The sequence below is a fragment of the Pseudochaenichthys georgianus genome, chromosome 17 (assembly GCF_902827115.2).
Source record: "Pseudochaenichthys georgianus chromosome 17, fPseGeo1.2, whole genome shotgun sequence".
Taxonomy (NCBI): Eukaryota; Metazoa; Chordata; class Actinopteri; order Perciformes; family Channichthyidae; genus Pseudochaenichthys; species Pseudochaenichthys georgianus.
Window position 1 is genome coordinate 34,064,677 of NC_047519.1, and position 19,102 is coordinate 34,083,778.

The window sequence follows — 19,102 nt, forward strand, 5'->3', positions numbered from 1 at the left end:
GAGTCTTCCATTTTTGTAAAGCACGTTGAATTGCCTTGTGATATATATATATATATATATATAGATATATAAACTTTCCTTGTCAAAAATAAATACTCGTTTACAGGATAAGTGTAATATTTGTGGCCTTTTTTTGATTTAAAAAAACTAGAATATAAAAGGGTTTACATTCTGGAAACTAATGAAGACTTGTTTGTGGTGATTATGGATGATGTTGCTTAACATTTAAATATATTAAAAATTATGTTAAATTAGATTTTCTAAATATCTTTTGTCCACTAATTAAGTAAAGAGTGTTTGTTTTGTTTTAAACACTGAAATAAAAATGCATCAACATCCACACTCTACCCAATCATTGACGTATGTTTGTCTGTAAAAAATATATAAATCCCCTTCCATTAATTATACAGAAAATGATAAAAGGTTTTCTTTTCATAACAACAATGGCCTTGTGTAAACAATCTGTCATTTAAATGGTTAAAATGATGAAAATAAATCACATTTCTGTATTTCAAATTAGAACTAAAGTTGGTTAAAATGTGTAAAATACGAATCTAACATTTTTTGACGCAGACATTTTTTGACGCAACATCCACAAAGAAAACAACAACAACGGCAACAAATCTGGACACAACTGGACACCAAGATGGAAATAAAGCAAAGTCCTCTAATGTGCCTCTTTATTTAAAGAAAATAAAAATGTCATTTAATCATCCTCCCAGGCCAAACAAGGTTTTTGCACCTCCAGTCAGTTCACTCTCTTTTGGGGATAGACGTGTACTGTAGCAGAAGAAAAGGCTGATGCTGTTTGTACAAGGAGAAGAGCTTGTCTTGTTGGGTGCTGCTCACACATTCATAGTGCCTGTGCCATTGGGTATGGCTCCAAAGGACCAAAGAATTACTAATATTGCACGCTCTCATTTATTCATCTCCATTCTAAACATGCTTTCCTATGTGTGTATGTATACATATTTACCGTATACATACATAGGTATGTACACCTAGGCACACACATAATTAAACATGTATAATTGTACATATATATTTATATAGACCTATAAATTTACATGTACATACATTTATAAAATTTTACACACAACGCACACTCGCCCTCGCACGCTCACGCACACACACAATGCGTCTGTGAGTCTATGTTTGTTTTATGTACACATGCGCACAGGCACGCACATCAGTACAGATCTCAGACACACTTCATATCGAAAAAACGTTGGTTCCTATTAAAACAACACCAGGTTGCAATTTGGACACTTTCAATGGATTTCCAATGTTTGTTTAAAGCTGTGAAATTCAAAATAAAATTAAAATAAAAAAGGAGGAAAAATAAAACCAACAAAAGAACGAAAGAAAAAAAGGCATGGCGCTGCAACATCTGGTCTTCACTGCAGGTAAGTGGTTAATTTGCATAATGTATACAGGTTTTTAGGATTTTTTCCCTATTTTTTATTTTTTACTAAACAGCATTTCCTTTTTTTTTATAAACCAGAAAAAACTAAACTCTACAGAGAAAGTCCCCTACCCGCAGTCTTCCGCTGCTGATAGAGATTGACATCAAGCTGTACAGCGCAGTCAAAAACATACTTACATCTGAGCTCATTTACAGGTACAGCCATAATCAAGGCACAAAGATCTACAAGTAGATTTGTTTTTCTTTCAATTAAGTTGTACAAAATAATATTACATTTTACAGTCTGTACAGGATAATTCAACCTTGCACAGTGTACAAGTTAACAAAAAAAAGAAAGAAAAAAAAGAGAACAATACATTTTTCTCTCCCGTCCCTCCACCCCTCCCGCCCTCCCCTCCCATCAGTATCTCTAAGCTAAAAGGGTGGTTTGTGTGGAAAAAGGAGGCAGGTCCGAGTCCGTGGAGGCAGCAGGGCTAAGGTGCAGAGAGCTCAGTCCCTTTTCCTTCATTTAAATCCTTCTTCTCCGTGTTTCCTGCCCCCCCACCCCTCACACTCACCGCTCCACTCGGCCGCTCGGCAAGCTAACATCGTGACGGGGTAATAAATATTGTGATGCTACATTGTGTGTATGCTTCCTCTGGAGAAAAAACAACAACAACAACCAAAAAAAAAATTAAGGAACCTGATGCAAAGTGCATTTATCTCTTCATCCACTCGGTTCCCCTCCCCCATCTCTCTCTCCGGGGGGTGTCGTCCCGAGGAGAGGAGACGCAGGGCAGAGGGGGTGACGGGGCAAACAAAATAAAATAGAAGGGGTGGGGAGGGGGGGGGGGCAAAGGTCATGGTGGTGATGCCAGCTTTACCCGGCAGGTGACACACAAACATAAACACATGCGCTCGCTCACATGGCATTCCTCCTTCACACACACTTGAACACACACACACTGCCTCTACACTGAGGTCCTGTAGGTGTGTTTTTATGTATCCACACCCACCAGTCCAGGTCCAATGACAAAGCCACAAAAAAAAACAGGACACAAAGGGGCAAAAAAAATAAAAAATAGGAGGTAGCCCAAGGCTTAGTGGAATGACAAAAATCAAGGCATTCAAAAGGGATTAAAAGAAAAGGAAGGAAAGAAACGGCACGCAACAACTTTGTTCCCAAACCTTCCTTTCACATCGGTGAAAACGGGGAGGAATCGGTCTCAGAGAGAGAAAAAAAAAAAAAAACGTACAAAAAGCTAAGAAGTTAAGAAGAGGAAGAGGATTTGACACACTTCAGTAGTACTTCATAGTCCTCGACAGGAGGGGGTGGTCAGAGGGTTTCTTTCAGGGAGGAGGGGTGAGGAGTAAAGGAGGAGGAGGAGTAGAGGAGGAGGAGGAGGAGGAGGAGGAAGGGTTCGTCAAGGATGCAGAATGGTGGAGAGAAACACAGAAGGCTGACGGAGGCGTCTCCCATCACAAGAGTTCGTACTGCCGCAGGTGCATTCTCTGGATGATGTCCCGGCAGTCGTTGAACACCCGCCGGATGTTCTCTGTGTCCACGGCGCAGGTGAAGTGGGGGTAGCAGTAATGTCGGCCGTCGCCACTCGCAGTGCTGATCCGCTGAGAGGAGAGAGAGGAAATACCATGTGATACTAGTTGAGCATAACATTTTGATATTTGTATGTGCTTTCTTTTTTTACCCTTAGATGCATAAGTGGGTCTTTTTTGACCCGGTGAGCTGGTTTTCTTGAAGTATCTTTGTAATTACATTTTTTTATCATTTCATATTCCAGCTATTCCTCAAAAAACATGTTTTGGATTTCATGCCATTCACATTTGTATTTAAATTGTATACATTTTAAGAAATTGTAGTTTTTGTATTTCTACCCCAAGCTTCCATAAGTGGGTCAAAAATGACCCGCATGCATTTCCTATGGGATCCTATAGGAACCTTTGATTCTTATCACCTGTTGCTGTCAGGAATACATTCACTGTAGAACACACAGACTACATCACAAGTGACACCTCTCAGGAAGATCATTTTACACAGCAATATCTGATACTTGTCAGTATCATAATAATAATAATAATAATAAATTATATTTGTATAGGGCTTTTCAAGGACTCAAAATCGCTTTACAATATAAGGGAAGGTTAGGGTGGGGGGTTTAGGACTATCAAACTTGATCAACCGGCATGGATTGATGAGGGGTGGGCTATGACGAGTAGACAAGAGGAGACGAGTTTTGAAAAGGGACTGGAATACTGTGAGGGTCTCAGAATAGCGGAGATCTTTGCATCAATATGTTCAAAACGTTTTTTTCAAAATGTAAACAGTGAAAAATTAAATATAAAATATTTCTAGTGTGAACCAAAATATAATAAATATTATACAAGTGAAAAATAAAATGGCATAAAAACACATTATTCTAATACGGGTCCTTTTTGACCCACTTATGGAAGAGTGTAGGGTCCAGTCACTCTAAGGGCATCGAAGGGTTAAACAGTTTTTATTGAGATTTCAAAATCTGAAAAATATCCATTCTGTATGTGTTTTTATATGTTTTTAATTATTATTTGACTCCTATTGTGTTATTTTATATGTGTTCCCTGCACAGCACTTTGGTCAACTGAGGTTGTTTTAAATGTGCTATATAAATAAATAAAGATTGAGATGTGAGGTCGTCTTTTAGACACTCTGAATTCCTTCCACCTTCCTGACCTTCGTCCTTAAGAAACTTCTGGAAAGTTCCCTTCCTTTCAAATATCACATTATGTCTATATTATAAGCTTTTTCCGCAGCCTCAGCACATACTGTAAGATCACTTCCTGTCCTTCTAACTTTGAGTGCGAGCCATCTGTCATTTACCGTCTGTGACACAAATCATCTGTCTGTTTTTCAAGTTTGATATCTGCTGTAAAGTATTACTTCTTCGGAATATATACATTTATTTTCCTTGGATTTAAAAAAAGCCTTAAATTAAATTTGATTTAGAAAAACAGAATGGCCGTACAGAATCATTTCATCCACAGTCTGGTCGTTTGGGAGCATCTTTAAAAGCTTAGGATAAGTGTTTCTTTTAATACAAGTTGTATTAGGGTTATGTGTCAAACTCGAGGCCCGGGGGCCAAATCAGGCCCTTGGTGGATTTAATTTCGGCCCGCAGGATAATTTTTAATTACCGCCGGTATATTGCACGCACACCTTCTCTCCATCCTGAGGACACCCCCCAGTCCAGGTCCAATGACAAAGCCATTGGGGTTTTATAGGCAATCATTTAAGCTTAGCTAGTTCCAGGTTTAATATGTGCAATAAGTTCATTTCAATAAGTTTTGCAATAAACATTGAACCAGTCCGGCCCTCGACTGGTACAGATTCTTTTATTTTGGCCCCCTGGGGATTTGAGTTTGACACCCCTTTTCAACTCCTACTGTTCCTACTACTAAGTCACGTAACATACAATAACACTGACCAATGAATTAAAAGGATGAAGCTATTCACGGCTGGACAGTCATCAACTTCAGCTCTCGACAAACAGAGAAATACTTACAAGAAACTCGTCTCGGATGAAGAACTTAGCTCTCGTCACTCTCGGGTCCTCACCAGGTTCAGGAGTTGCTAAAAGAAACACAGATTCTCATTCAAACACATGCCGACATAAAGAGGAACTCTAAGGTACTTGTTTCGGCGGGGCACGAACCTTCATTTGGTATGGTGTAGCGAGCATATTCGGGGAAGTAGTCTTCAATTTTGGATTTTCCAGCTAATACTTTCTCAGCCAGCATGTCCTGCTTGTTCAGGAATAATATGACCGATATAGTGCGTAACCATCTGAAAAACAACGCCACAGAATGAGTATCCACACTGCATGAGAGTCAACATGGCTATCAAACCCCGTCAGTTAAAGTCAAAAGATGGAACGACCGGTCCTCTGAACATCTTGGTTTAGTTTTACGACATAAAAAGTGTGATGATATTGAAAGAAGTGTTTATTTTTTACTTTTAGGGCTGTTTTTGATGCTTTCGTTAGCGACACACGACCGGACATTATAGGGGCAAAAGAGATGTGGACGTTGCATTAGCCCTTTAAATATCTCAATGACCTTAAAGCAGCAGGTATTATAAGTCAAATTCTTGTTTTTAGACTAAATGTACTCCCAGAACATGAAGGCTATGCATGTTGATTTTACAACTTCAAGTATATTCAGATGACTACTCCTAACTAGGGATGCTCCGATCGATATTCACTCTCTGCCGATCGGTCGGTGCTCTCTATAAAGGCCGATCAGGAGAGCCGATCGCATGACGTAAAATACATGACACTTTTCTCTGTGTGGCAAAACAAGCTCGCCAAAATGGCTTCACCGGTCTGGCAGTATTTCAAGGTGTCCGAAAAAGACAGTAAAATAGCGGTATCCAAAGTGTGTGAAGCAGAAATCCTGCAGCTCTGCCCGCTGTGACGCAAAACACACACTAAGAGTTAGACCGAACACACTGAGCTGTTTGATCTACCTCTGGAACAAGCTAAACTAGTTATACATATGTTTATTCTTCACTGTCGGGTCCCTCATTACTGAGTCAGTGAGCTGCATGAGACGATACTGACAGGCTGTCAGGAGAGAGAGAGAGAGAGAGAGAGAGAGAGAGAGAGAGAGAGAGAGAGAGGGAGAGAGAGAGGCTCCCGTTATTTCTCCCGTGTTATTATCCAAAGTTAATTTCACTTGATTAATGTACTTCATTTGAATGTAATAATTATGTTGGTTGTTGTTTGTGGAAGCGCCAGTGAATGAGCATTAACTGAGTTTTAAACATCACTTTAAATGGAAGATCCCCATAGGCCCCGCCCACTCGATCGGTATCGGCCGATACCGATTCCGGCGATCGGCCCCAAAATTGGCGATCGGAGCATCCCTACTCCTAACACCATTGAAGCCCCCTTAGATGCAAGTCTTTCCTGCCTCACCTGTTGTTCCAAATACTGCGGAAGAGGTCCAAGGCTTCCCGTAGCCTGTTGGTGTTATTGTCTTCCCTTATTACCATGTTGTAGCTGCTGCTGGCCACCACGAAGATGATAGCAGTGACGTCTGAAGAAGAAGAGGAAGAGAGGAACCACATGAGGACAGCTCTCTGACATCATGTGTGTAGAAATAACCCATGAGAGGTGGAGTGCTTAATGACAGGTGAGATGTGATCGGAGGAGACTGTGTTGTAAAGTTCAACATGAAGAAGGAAAAGTCTCACCGTTAAAGCACTGGATCCATTTTCTCCTTTCATCTCTCTGGCCTCCAACATCAAACATGCTACGGAGGAGACAACACACTGGGTTAGACTTCACAACGTGTTGCTGCACTGTATAGTCAAAGAGTTCATGTCTGGACTTCAGGTTCATATTGTACTGTCTTTAGCAAGCCTGAACATCTTTATTTATTTGCGGTCACATTATGTCAAAAGTACAGTTTTTCAAATCATATATTTTTAGAGACCCGAAAATGACAAATAAAATAGCAAACAAAATGTGTCAAAATAAAATAAAAAGTACACAGTGGTTGTTTGAAATGGCAAATGTCTACACATGTACATATGCATACATATCAACATACATATATACAATACCACATACATGTGTCCATACATACACACCTATGCTGCATATACATTCAATCGGTGTATAGAAACAGTCAAACAAGGGATGGTCGTGTAGATTCTCCACTTTTTCCATATTTCCTCAAATGTGTTTTCCTGAAGCCTCATTGAGAAGGTGATTCTTTCCATGACATACATTTCATGGATTGTGTCGTCGAGAGAAGGGATGTCCGCTTTGAGACATTTTCTAGTTATTACTTTTTTTTGCTGCAACAGTAAGAATTCCAAATAATGGTTTTGTTTTGAGGTTTGTGGGGATTGAATGTACGAGCCCAAATAGAAATTCGACCCAGTTTAATGGAGGTTGTGTACCTGAGCTTTTACATCAACCCTTCAGGAAGATATTATTTGAAACAAAGGCTCGATTCAAATTGCGGAAGAAGTCTGTTGTGTCTGCGGCGGCAGAAATGGGTCATCTCATCTGACATCATCAGAAACGGTTACAAAACATTGACTTTCACTTCTATTGGCTGATTTATAGCTGGGGGGAAACGTTCATCTTAACCGTGAATATAGGAACAAAAGTCAAGCAAAAGGGAAGCAGATTTATGCTTTGGTAAAAAAATCGACGTAAAGTTTTGGTTGACCCCGCGTGTTTCTGTGGCATTTGAGTATTTTGGATTTTAAGATGGAAATAGTAAGTATGTTAAGACACACATTTTTTTTTTCAGGCACATACTTGGTTACAAATGCATGTATTTTGTCCATTTAGTCTGCGTATATAATATAAATTCCTAGTTGCTTGAATAAACCATTAATTAAAGAATAGACCAGACAAAGAAAGCACCGTCTTTACCTTTACGTGTGTTTTATGTCTGAGTGAAAGATGAGCAGCACTTACTGAAAGTTCACTTTGTCTACTTGGAACCTCGTCTCGAAAATCCCTGAAGTTAACACTCGGCAGCGTAGCAGGTCCTGGAAGAGAAGACGTGTCGAGTTCAGTAACATTTCAGAAAGGCGTTTGGAGGGGATTTCCATACGTTAGACTGTGCACAGTGACGGGACTGACCTGGTCCGTTGGTGTGTAGTCGTTCTGTCTTACAGAGTCAATTCTGTCCAGGAAACTGCAAAGAAACAAACAACACAGGCTTAATAAGTCTGCAGGAACATGAGTAAGATTTAAATAAATAAAACAATTCAAAGCAAACTAGGAAATCCATCAGATGAATCTCCATATTTACTGATTTCTAAAGCATAAACAGAGATCCGGAGCTCACCTCACAGAGAAACCCCAGACATCTTTCCCCACAATCTTGTCTCTTTACCAACAGTCTTCACTTCTGATCACAACTTTCATATCATTCATGAAACCCGTTGTGCTGCGTCAGTTATTCATTCGCTCGAGTGAGATACACAGGAAGCTGCACAAGGCGGCCGCCATGTCTGCCTCCTCTCTCAGATACTCTCTGCAGCCGGTGTTGAGGCGGCCGCTCGCCACAAGAGGGCAGGGCTGCTCAGTCTGGGCTATTTTGGTCTGTCTCTAGCCAGAGTGATTACATAAGGCGGTTATTGTGGAGGTTAGACAGCTTGCTTCACCACTGAGAGCATGTGCACAGCAGAGGCTCAGGACAGTGGGCCGGGGACACGGGGTCACTCAGCCCCTGGATCATCTGCATCACATCATCAAAAACAACTATTTATTCACCACCTGAACTAGGGTGATTCAACGTTGCCTTCTTTTCTGCTCCAACTTCCGTTTCAAAGCGGAAGTGCTATTAATATTGACTAAAAAAAGCTCCATTACTGCACTGCTGTGCGAAAAAGCACCAGACAGGATATATATTGCTTTAGTTTCAAGCGACTGCACACCATTTTTGTTATGTATATAGTACACTATGTTTATATGTTTAGTAGATTGGTATATTAGATAGTATTCTAATTCATTCTCTATATTTTATAGTGTTTCGATACTACTCTAAATATATGCCCTTTTTTAATGAGAATATGTATATATTGTCATTACATTTTTTACGTTTGTATTTTATTCTATTTTTAATAAGATTGTAATTTTTATAGATTGACAAAATGCTGCTGTGACAAAATAATTTCCCAACTTGCAGCTACCTACCTACCTACCTACCTACCTACCTACCTACCTACCTACCTACCTACCTACCTCGATACATAAAACAAAGCTTTTAATCTACAACAATGTATATGTATATTTCCCAAAGCAAAATGCACTTGAAAATACTTTGGTATAAATATGTTTGTGAGCATGAAATGTAAAAGTGTTACTCCCCAAAAGGGCCTTAAAGGTGAAGGACTAAACGTCTCTCTTGCTCTCTGTAGTTTATCAACTGAACTTCAAACATGTGCTGATAAATTGATTACTAGTCCAAAATAAATTGGCAACCACTTAATACAAATGTTTGTCTTTTTTGAGAATTAGCTGAAGTCTTCAATTATAGAAAATGTGTTATTTTGAATAAACCAAACTGTGAATTGATCAGAAAATAAAATAAGCAAAAACCTGACAACTAATTACCCTGGAGCCTTCGGGTTCAGCCCGCACTTTGGATTCATCACTAATCAGTAGTCCAGGCCACAGCCATCATTATGACAGCAATACTATTTAATATCAATAAACAATGGAGAGAATGATACAAATTAAGGAAAAGATAAAGCCGAGGATCATCGTTCATTTTCCCCCAAAGCCCTCTGCAGCTTCAGGATGTCACGGCTACAAGCAATCAGCGTTAGAGCCATTAACACAATCTATGACTACATACGCTCGTCAACAACCTTTTTTCATGACTAAGACAAGACGACTACGAGGCGGCGCAGACGTCTTTAAACACTGACGGTGACGATATCACGGGTAATATAAAAAAGACCACATTTCCACTTTTCATTGAGAATAGTTAGAATTCTCTTTGACTAGGATAATGTTAAATGCCCAGCCTTTAACAAACAAAGAATTGAGTAAATATATATAATTTAAAAAAGGGCATTTAAGGCAAGGCAAGTTTATTTATATAGCACCTTTCAACACAAGGCAATTCAAAGTGCTTTACAAAACGAAAGACATTAAGAAAATGGCATTTAAGAAAATGGCATTTAAAATCAGTCATTACAAATGTAATTTAAGTAAAACTGAAGACTTCCACTTAATCAATTAACACTTGATGGATGCACATGTATGGTTGTCAGTTCATTTTAATTCACCCCTGAAAGAAGCACATTTAATAGACTCATGTCGAATTAAATAAGCCGGGAATGAATGCTCCATTATGAAGCATTAGATAACAGAGACAGCGCTCATGTGCTCCGACAACAATGTTTTCATCACACCGACTTCTTCTCTGCCTCACAGTCCGCTGAAAAAGCAGAAGTGAGGCTATTTATGAAGGAGAACTAGTCTGTCTGACACAAAGAAGCTGTATCTACTGTATCGGCACACCTTTCAAACACATTTCCATAATGCACTATGATTCTTTTTATTGGCTTCTTAAATGATCTTTTACAATGTCGCCAACATGACAAATGCATGCCACATGTTACCACAGACTAAAGTGCTTATTTATTATCTTAGTGCACACTACAGTTTGTACTTAACAACCTGACGAGGTATGCCGAGTCATCTCTCCAGGCTGAACAGAAGTCTTATCGTATGAAAAAACTCCCACAATCCTCCACACCTCGTCTTAAACTAATTGACCTTCGGACAGTTGTTCTAAATAAGTTCAATTGTGTAGCTTAAAATAACTTTATGACTGTAGGACAATGGACATCATGTGAATCATCACCTGAAGAGGTTAAGATTATGACTTTATCAGCTAGAGTAACCGGGAAACTTCTTCTGGGCTTCCTCACAGCTACAGGTTAGCACGGTTTCTCCTCACTATAAGGGGAACAGCAGTAATAGCTCATTCAAAGTTGTATAAGGTTCAAAATGCATGTTAGACCTTACTGAATTCTGGCTGAAACAAACATTGAATTATTTTCATTCATCTGCTAAATATTAACATTTTAGATCTAGAATATATTGTACACTATAAACACAAATGTCCACGCAATTTGCTAATATCCAAGAAAGTGCTTTCTTTCGTGTCCTTTATATAAGTCTCGGGTTCTTGACCTCTGTTGACACTATGTCGAATTTCTTCTTTATTCTCATCATTTAAAATAAAACAAAGAAAACCATAAACATTATCATGAAACACAGATCAGAACACTGGCCCTGATCAGTGCCGACGTTAGCATCGTGTCGGGTTGAGATCAACATTTAACAAGTTACACAATAATCTATTTTCCAATCAGTGCTTCCCTGGAACCAAGGCGAACCAAAGCAGCCAACCCAATGAACTGCACAAGACACACACATCTAAAAATATAAACACACACACACAGCAGAGTATCACAAACACTCGTCTCCCCTGAGCAGACACCGTTTCACGCACACAAAAACAAAAACCTCAAGAAATCCAGCGTTTTACCCCATCACTGCAACAATGCGGGAGTATTTTTAGTCAGTCATCATGCAGGAACCTAGCAAGGTTATAATTACAGAGCGCTTTGTGACTGCCATGTGACAGAAGTACTATTGGCAGAGCACTGAAGAGCCAAATATAGAGCTTCTACACAGTAAGGGAAAAATAAAACAAGGATCGGGGGGGGGGGGGGGAAGGAAACAGAAAAAGATAACATCGATTACCAAGCAGACGTCCAGATAATGCTGTATCAAAAAGGTTTGGTGCAGTTTTCCGAGGCTGTTCTGGTCCAGCGCTACAAATAGACGAGCTGGATCTCATGTCCGGGGAAATCTGCGGCTTGTGTCGGTTTCTTCTATTTCCTCCCAGAACTATTCTCTGCTGGGACCGTTATGTGATGTGGTCGCTTTGTTACATTGGTGGATTCAAGGGGACAACAGGCCACCAGTTGTTTTTTTCCCACTTTGTTCCTAGTATGCGTACAACACAAGTATTATGGTTTATTTTTTGTATTAAGAAAATGTTGCCCTGCCTTTTCCACTTAAATCTAAACCATCAAACCACATTAATCCGGCACATCCAGTCTGTGACAGTTTGTTCTTAATAGGCATGTTGAATAAGAACGTTACCACTATCTTGTCTATAACTGAGCCTCTCGTTCTGTCTGCGGGGCCGGGCTGTCTCTGTATTTAACCAAAACACACTGTACTCGTCCTGCGGGCCCGTCTGTGTTGCTATGTATAGTCTTTGTTGTGGACAATATCACTTGACTTGGCCTGGTCTTTTCCGTGTTGTTGGCCTCATCTTTCCATAAAACACAGAGACAGGCAGAAGCTCATTCACACACCAACATGTTGAGGGACAGTTAATGCGGGGAGGGGGCCTCGGGCCTCAGATCCCACGTGGTTTCGGGTCACATGTGACAGTCCATTGAGCAGAAAAAGGGGGGAAGAGGGAAGATGGTGGTGGTGGTAGTGGAGGGGCGGGGGCATTCAAACGCCTCACACCGGGGCTCGGGGACATGGGTCACACAGCTCCACGGGTGCTTCTTTCTAAACCAGAGCACCGATACAAGCTTGTGTATCTTTTTTAAAAGCCACAACAAACAAATAGGCCTAAATGCAAATAAAGCTACAGACAACAGAAAGAAGCGAAACAAATAGCAACCAAATCATTTGAACATTCAAAATAAACTGTATGCATCAACGTGTGCCAAAACAAAAGAGCCAGTTGTTGTACAAGAGATGAATAAAATAAACGGTGAAAAGTTGTCACAACGCTGGAAAAAAAGTCCCCGGCAACCTTCACACCAGCCAACAGCTCCCAGCCTCATGTGCTCATTTGATAATTGGGTTGACTTTTTACAAATAGTGGAGCATCTTTAATTAGCAGTGCAGAGGACCCGATCAATAGTTTCCATATTTTGAGCCGCTCATGCCAGCATAATGGACTTTCACTTTAGTCTCCAACTGACTGGTGACAGCGCTTTAAAGCTCAGTGCAGAACATGGCAGCACAGCCTCACTGACTCGAGCTGGTAAAGTCATTTTTAGGGCCTTTGCATATTGTCTGGTGCTGTGTAATAACTGGAGCTCAGTTTTTGTTTATTCAGCTGTGAACAAGAAGAACGATCAAGTGACAATCCGTGACATATACTAACTGAATTACAAAAGAAAAGAGAACCAACTTGAGTTAAAGTTCATAGACGGAAATGATACAGAAAACGGCACCACTGATCTCTTACAGGTGTTAACATGACAGTGATAACAATAACTGCACAATATTAAACAGGACACTATATAAAGTGTTTTTAAATGGGATCACCAACCCACATCTTCACCCCACAAATCAATTATCAAACTTTGAGCAATCCTAAAATGATATGTCAGCCCAACTGTTATCTATGGAGTCAGTAGAAGCTTGTATATTCAGTGGGAAACAAACTCAGAGATGGAAAGAATTTCAACTTTTCTACTCCTAGTGTTTCCAAGTGGTGTCATTGTTGGCGCCGTCTACTTCTGTTTTCTCTTAGACCTACAGACAACACACTGCTTTTGTTTGTTCGCGTATCGTTAGCAACATGGCTACCGCTAGCAGCCTGGCAGAGTTAAACACACAGTAGTTTTAATAAGTCGGCCGGTTTTAATATTTCCTGATCTAACATGGAAGAAGAACAGGTACATATTTGACCTATAACGGCCTTAAAGGTGGGGTAGGTAAGTTTCAGAAACCGGCTCGAGATACACTTTTTGTTATATTCCATGGAATGCTCTTAACATCTCGATAGCAATAAATATCGTGCTTTGACAAAAATTCCATAAAAAAATGTCATCTGTAGAAGCCGTAATACTATAAAAAGTACAACCAACCGATTGGATGGCCTACCTGCCTGTCAGCCCTCCATCGGGGCACAAACTTACCTCGTGCCCTCATTGGTCATGTGCGCGTTATTGGTCATGTGCGCGTTCGTGTGTGTTGGAGGAGGGGCTCTATAAGGAAGTGGCAGATTTTCTCCGGTTGTGTATTTTCAAATTCTAGCGATCTCGAGCCGGTTTCTCAAACTTACCTACCCCACCTTTAAAACACTATGATATTATATTTCGACGTTTCCCTTTAATGCTTTATTGTCACCAAAAACATATTTAGTAGACTGTAGATTGTGCAGGTTTGGCAGAGAAAGTAAAAGGTGGAGCTGTGCAGGATCCTGGTCACCTGGTGGAAAGATCTGAGCCCGGAGTTCAACTCGATCCTTCCAAACAGCAACACTGTGCAGTTTGGAAGATAGATCTCAAACTAGACAAATCCATCAACGGCTCAGTGGGTACTTCCTAAATATAGGAGCAAGAACGGAGACACTCCTGAAAGTCAAACCGAATCTTGTGTAAACAAAAGTGCCTGCCAATTCGCCTTCCAGGGCTGCATCAAGTCATGGTTTTGAAAGGTGTTGTATAAAAATGTGAAATACATTGAAATGCCATTTTTGTCTCTGCTTAATGTCGACAGTATGTGCACCATTACCTCTGCTTATAAAGAGTCCTAACTCACGCTGCAGCGGGAACACGGAGATCATCAGGCCTGAGCCGTATCCCTGTGGAGCTCCCAGCTACAGTTCTCATAGTGAAATTGACTTATGGGTTTCTCTAAATAATGTTGAGGCCCAACATCGATACACTATCTGTCAGCTACTGAATTAGTCTGTGCCAAAAATAGAAAACAAAAACAAAAATAGTCTAATCAACAATATCGAGTAGGTTTCAATTCTCTCGCCCGTAAACAACCACAGCCTCCATGTCAAATTAAATTAGTTGTTCCGCTTCCAAGTCAACCGGTGACCCAGTGAAAATGAGCCTTTCCTCTTTTCCCCTAATCAGAAGTCAATAACCAATGACTAATATCAGACGGGGGAGTCTACAGTGTCAGCGCTGATTGCATAACCTGAACCGAGCTGCCATTATCAATTCACCAAATCCACAGAGTACAGTCTCCATGCAAAAGTATAAGTTCGTTTCCTTTTCAACTGTCTGTTCTTTTTTTTTTTTTATTCAAAGTTTCTTGCTTCCATTGTTATTTTAACATTGAAATACATTTTTTTTTTTTTTTTTTAAATACATGTAGTATCAGTAGCATACGAGACAAAAATACAAAATAAAAAGGCAATAGAATAAAGTTATATATGCATAATATTTTATAATATTAATTGATATGTAGGAAACAACATTCACGCTACAGGCTTATTTATAAGTGCGTTATAAATCCAAAAAGGATGTGAAGCAGGTGCCTTACTCTTGTTTCTGTTATTCATCCTGCGAGGCACAAACTCACATACTGTCATGCCGTCTTTATTTATTTTAATTCTGGAGGTTTTTAGTGTTCTCCTGTCTTTAAGTTGTCTTATCAGCAACTGCAATGCTTACCATAATTAACTAAATGTCCCCACTTTATATGTTGTTCACTTGTCTCCTCATAAAATAGTGTACCTGGGTCTTTCTGTCATTTCCTTTTTCACTCTTTTTCTAAAAGATTTTGCACATTCTCTGCCAGGACTCGAGCTGTCAGCTGTGTGTTTGTGTAGTTCCCAAAGCGGCCTCCGGGTGGCATCCCTTCGCTCCTGCTGCACACAGCCTCTCTTCCACACTGACCCTGCCTGCTTTTAGCAGCTGGGTTCCCATGGCAACCCCAGTCGGTCCATACCACTCCTCTCTCTCGTTCTCTTTCTATCCCCCGTCTCTTCCTAAGCCAGGCCGCACTTGTATCCTTCCATTCCCAGACTCTCCCATACATCAACACAAAGCAGAACCGTGCTCTGTGCTAGCGTTACACTGTATGTGTGTCACTGTGAGTGTGTGTGTGTGTGTGTGTGTGTGTGTGTGTGTGTGTGTGTGTGTGTGTGTGTGTGTGTGTGTGTGTGTGTGTGTGTGTGTGTGTGTGTGTGTGTGTGTGTGTGTGTGTGTGTGTGTGTGTGTGTGTGTGTGTGTGTGTGTGTGTGTGTGTGTGTGTGTGTGTGTGTGTGTGTGTGTGTGTGTGTGTGTGTGTGTGTGTGTGTGTGTGTGTGTCTTCAGTGGGAGGGCACAGCAAATGTAGGTTCATGAAGACGGGGAGATTATTTTGGAGTGCTACCGTCTCACGCACACAACCAAAAATAAGTCACATCAGATGTAATGTGTGTAGTCTGTATTACAGTTAGTGGAGAGACTCAAAGTGTGTCACAACATGACAGACAGTGTCAGCTGTGATAAATTAGACGCACACAAGGTTATAAGAGTTGAGAGCTGAACCGTGGGGATAATTGATAAGGATGTTACAAGTTACGGCGCAGTCAATAGGAGTCCCATGAGATGGGCCTGGTTACGGTAATGCACACTGTAAAATGACTCTGTATGGCCAAGAGGTAACTGCGGACTGTGGGGATATTGTGAGAGCTTTGTAACAAGAAACACATCCTCGGTTCAATCGCCAAAAAATAAAATGGAAATCACAGCGGCTTTAATGCTTGCTGGCAAACAAATGACCAAGGTAGTTTCTGCCGTCATGTTCAGTGAGGTCACAGGACTTGCTTTTAAGTCAAATGTTATCCCCATAGCTTATACAGTACAAGCCACATTCCACCTTTTCACACAGCTGTCAAATATGCTAGATGTAATGTATTACATATCAAAATATTCAGATTACATTGCAAATGATTATTTTAACATAAAATACAAGTGATTTCTACTTTCTGAATTTACTGGGCTACAAATGGCCACTAAATTGACGAGAGATACAGCTGGTGTGAGTTTCGTGTGTTGCTAGGGGAATCCAGTGAAAACACACTTGGCATCTTAAAAGTCGACAACATACCCAGGGTTAAAACATATGTATGCTGCTGATTTGTGTATTTTATTGTTACAATATACACCCTTAGTCAGATTAAGTATATTTATAGTAATACAAATAGTTTCCATCGTTTTCTTTTTGATCAATCGGACAACTACTTTCTTAAGTTGTCTGGAAAATGTGTAGAAAACACAAACAAATACTTAACTCAATTTCCTAAAACCCAAGGTCATTAAAGTCCTCTTTTTGTCAAGCAACACTCAACATATATGACATGCTAGTGAGATATCTAAGTGGGTGGTAGAGCTTTACTACCCAGCCAAAAAAGATATCTAACATCTTTAGAACTAAAATAAAAGGATTTGCCACCAAAATATTTGCAGATAAATCTTTCTGTTGATGAACTCATCCATTTTTAATCTAATGTTTCCGGTGTTTATGCCTCAGCAGACACTGGAGGACAAATGTAGTGTAGCAGTTTACACAAGGCAACATGTAACTACATTACGCCTTTGTTTAACCTAGCAGCTGTAAAAACACAATAGGTGTGGACTGGAATTACATTTCTAAATAAATATTGTTTTAGGGTACAGTATTACTCTGAAGAACCACTATGGCATAAGAAGAGGAACCGGATGTTGCCCTGACATAATGTATTGTTAAGTCAGGAATCAGGACGCTCATCTCCTTATCTTATCTATCTGGTCAGTATGTAGAAGCTGCAGAATCTCAGGTTAAGAATGCCTTCAACAATGAATCAACCAACCAAACCGCCCAACCATGGCTTGTGCTGGAGCCAAATGTTTACTTAAGTTAGCTTCCGAGCTACCTCCTTTAGCCAGGCCTGATGAAACAGCCAACAGCTCAAACTGTCTAGGCAAACAAACCGCTGTGACAGAGAAATATAAAAGCTTTCTATTAATAGCTCTGTGCCCCCCTCTGACCACATTCCACAGAAGGTGAAAGTTGAGTCTTGTTTGACTAGTGGTCGAGGTGGAAGGAGACCTTATGCCTGGGTGTGGCTGGACACGGCTAACTGCTAGCCTCGATGCTAACCAGCCAGGCTTAACAGAATACACGACCTGGAATAGAGCAGCACACAAACAGGCCAAACCCAGAGCAGGCGCTGGGGGTTTGAAAGGCCCCATGTGATAGAAAACATGCTAATGCCAATGCTAAACACACGTAGTCATGTGCTTTTTGATGGATTTTGCACGGCTCCAAGTCTGCTGCTGCTGCTGCTCACTGTGATAGGCCGGCTCAGCAGCAACAGGGAGAGTGTGGAGCTGGGAGCCCCTGTCATGATTAGACAGCAAAATGTCTCCTCGCGTGTCAAACCCTGCTTTGATCAATTCACCCCCACCCTCGCTGTCTCTAGCAGTGGCAGAAATGGTTGAGCTGTGTGTTTGTGTGTAGTGGGGGGAGACAGAGGGGGCAGGAAAGCGTATGGGTGCATTCATACAATCGCAATGATTTGTTTTATGTCAGGGCATTAAGAGGAGAGAAGGTATGGCCGGGTGGTGAGTAGTTCCTCTCACACACACACACTCTCGCGCACAAAACCAACACAGAGGCGTTTTGTGTCTCACCTTCTGCTACTGACCTTCCCTTTGTTTACAGCGCATTGCCGGGATACTCCCTTTGATTCGGCTGCGCACACGTGACCCTCCGCCAGTTTCTGCTCTGCAGTGCTGCTGCTAAAAATAGCCTCAGCTTGCCCTGGCTCCACAGCTAGTTTACATAAGCTCTAAAGGGGGTGGAAGGGGAGGGGGAGAAAAGGGAGCGACAGAGGGGGGGAGAGAGAGGAGGGGGAGCCTCAGTGAAGAGAGAGAGAGGGAGAGAGGAGGAAGAGGAGGAGGAGGAGGGGGGGGGGTGTATGGACGACCATTCCACAATCTCTGAGCAGGGAACCTGCAGCGCCACTGCTGTCCTCCAGCAGTCTGTGCCTTTACACTCCTGGTCAACAGCAGGGTGTGTATATGCGTGTGTGTGAGAGAGAGAGAGAGAGAGAGAGAGAGAAAGGTATGTATGTGTGTGTGTGTGTGTGTGTGTGTGTGTGTGTGTGTGTGTGTGTGTGTGTGTGTGTGTGTGTGTGTGTGTGTGTGTGTGTGTGTGTGTGTGTGTGTGTGTGTGTGTGTGTGTGTGTGTGTGTGTGTGTGTGTGTGTGTGTGTGTGTGTGTGTGTGTGTGTGTACTGTATGCGTGTCTGTAGTCAGCACACAGTAACAGACTCGCAGATATCCGCCATTCACAAGCCTCGCTCTGTGTCTCTGTCTGTCCTTTAAAATGGACGCACATTTTAA

At 41.1% G+C, this 19,102-nt stretch overlaps 1 protein-coding gene across 2 annotated transcripts in view; it reads right to left on the bottom strand.

Annotated features, from left to right (window-relative positions):
* Positions 1-1,823: 1,823 nt before the first annotated feature.
* LOC117462139 (guanine nucleotide-binding protein G(olf) subunit alpha) overlaps positions 1,824-19,102 on the bottom strand; it is a 47,342-nt gene continuing 30,063 nt past the window's right edge. For both annotated transcript variants that reach the window (XM_034104227.1, XM_034104228.2), the window contains exons 6-12: positions 8,065-8,119; positions 7,897-7,970; positions 6,654-6,712; positions 6,376-6,496; positions 5,113-5,243; positions 4,963-5,030; positions 1,824-3,031 (exon numbers count right to left, since the gene is read on the bottom strand). In XM_034104227.1, the coding sequence (XP_033960118.1) occupies positions 2,885-3,031; positions 4,963-5,030; positions 5,113-5,243; positions 6,376-6,496; positions 6,654-6,712; positions 7,897-7,970; positions 8,065-8,119 (655 nt within the window). In that variant the 3' untranslated portion in view covers positions 1,824-2,884. The remainder of the gene's footprint in view (positions 3,032-4,962; positions 5,031-5,112; positions 5,244-6,375; positions 6,497-6,653; positions 6,713-7,896; positions 7,971-8,064; positions 8,120-19,102) is intronic.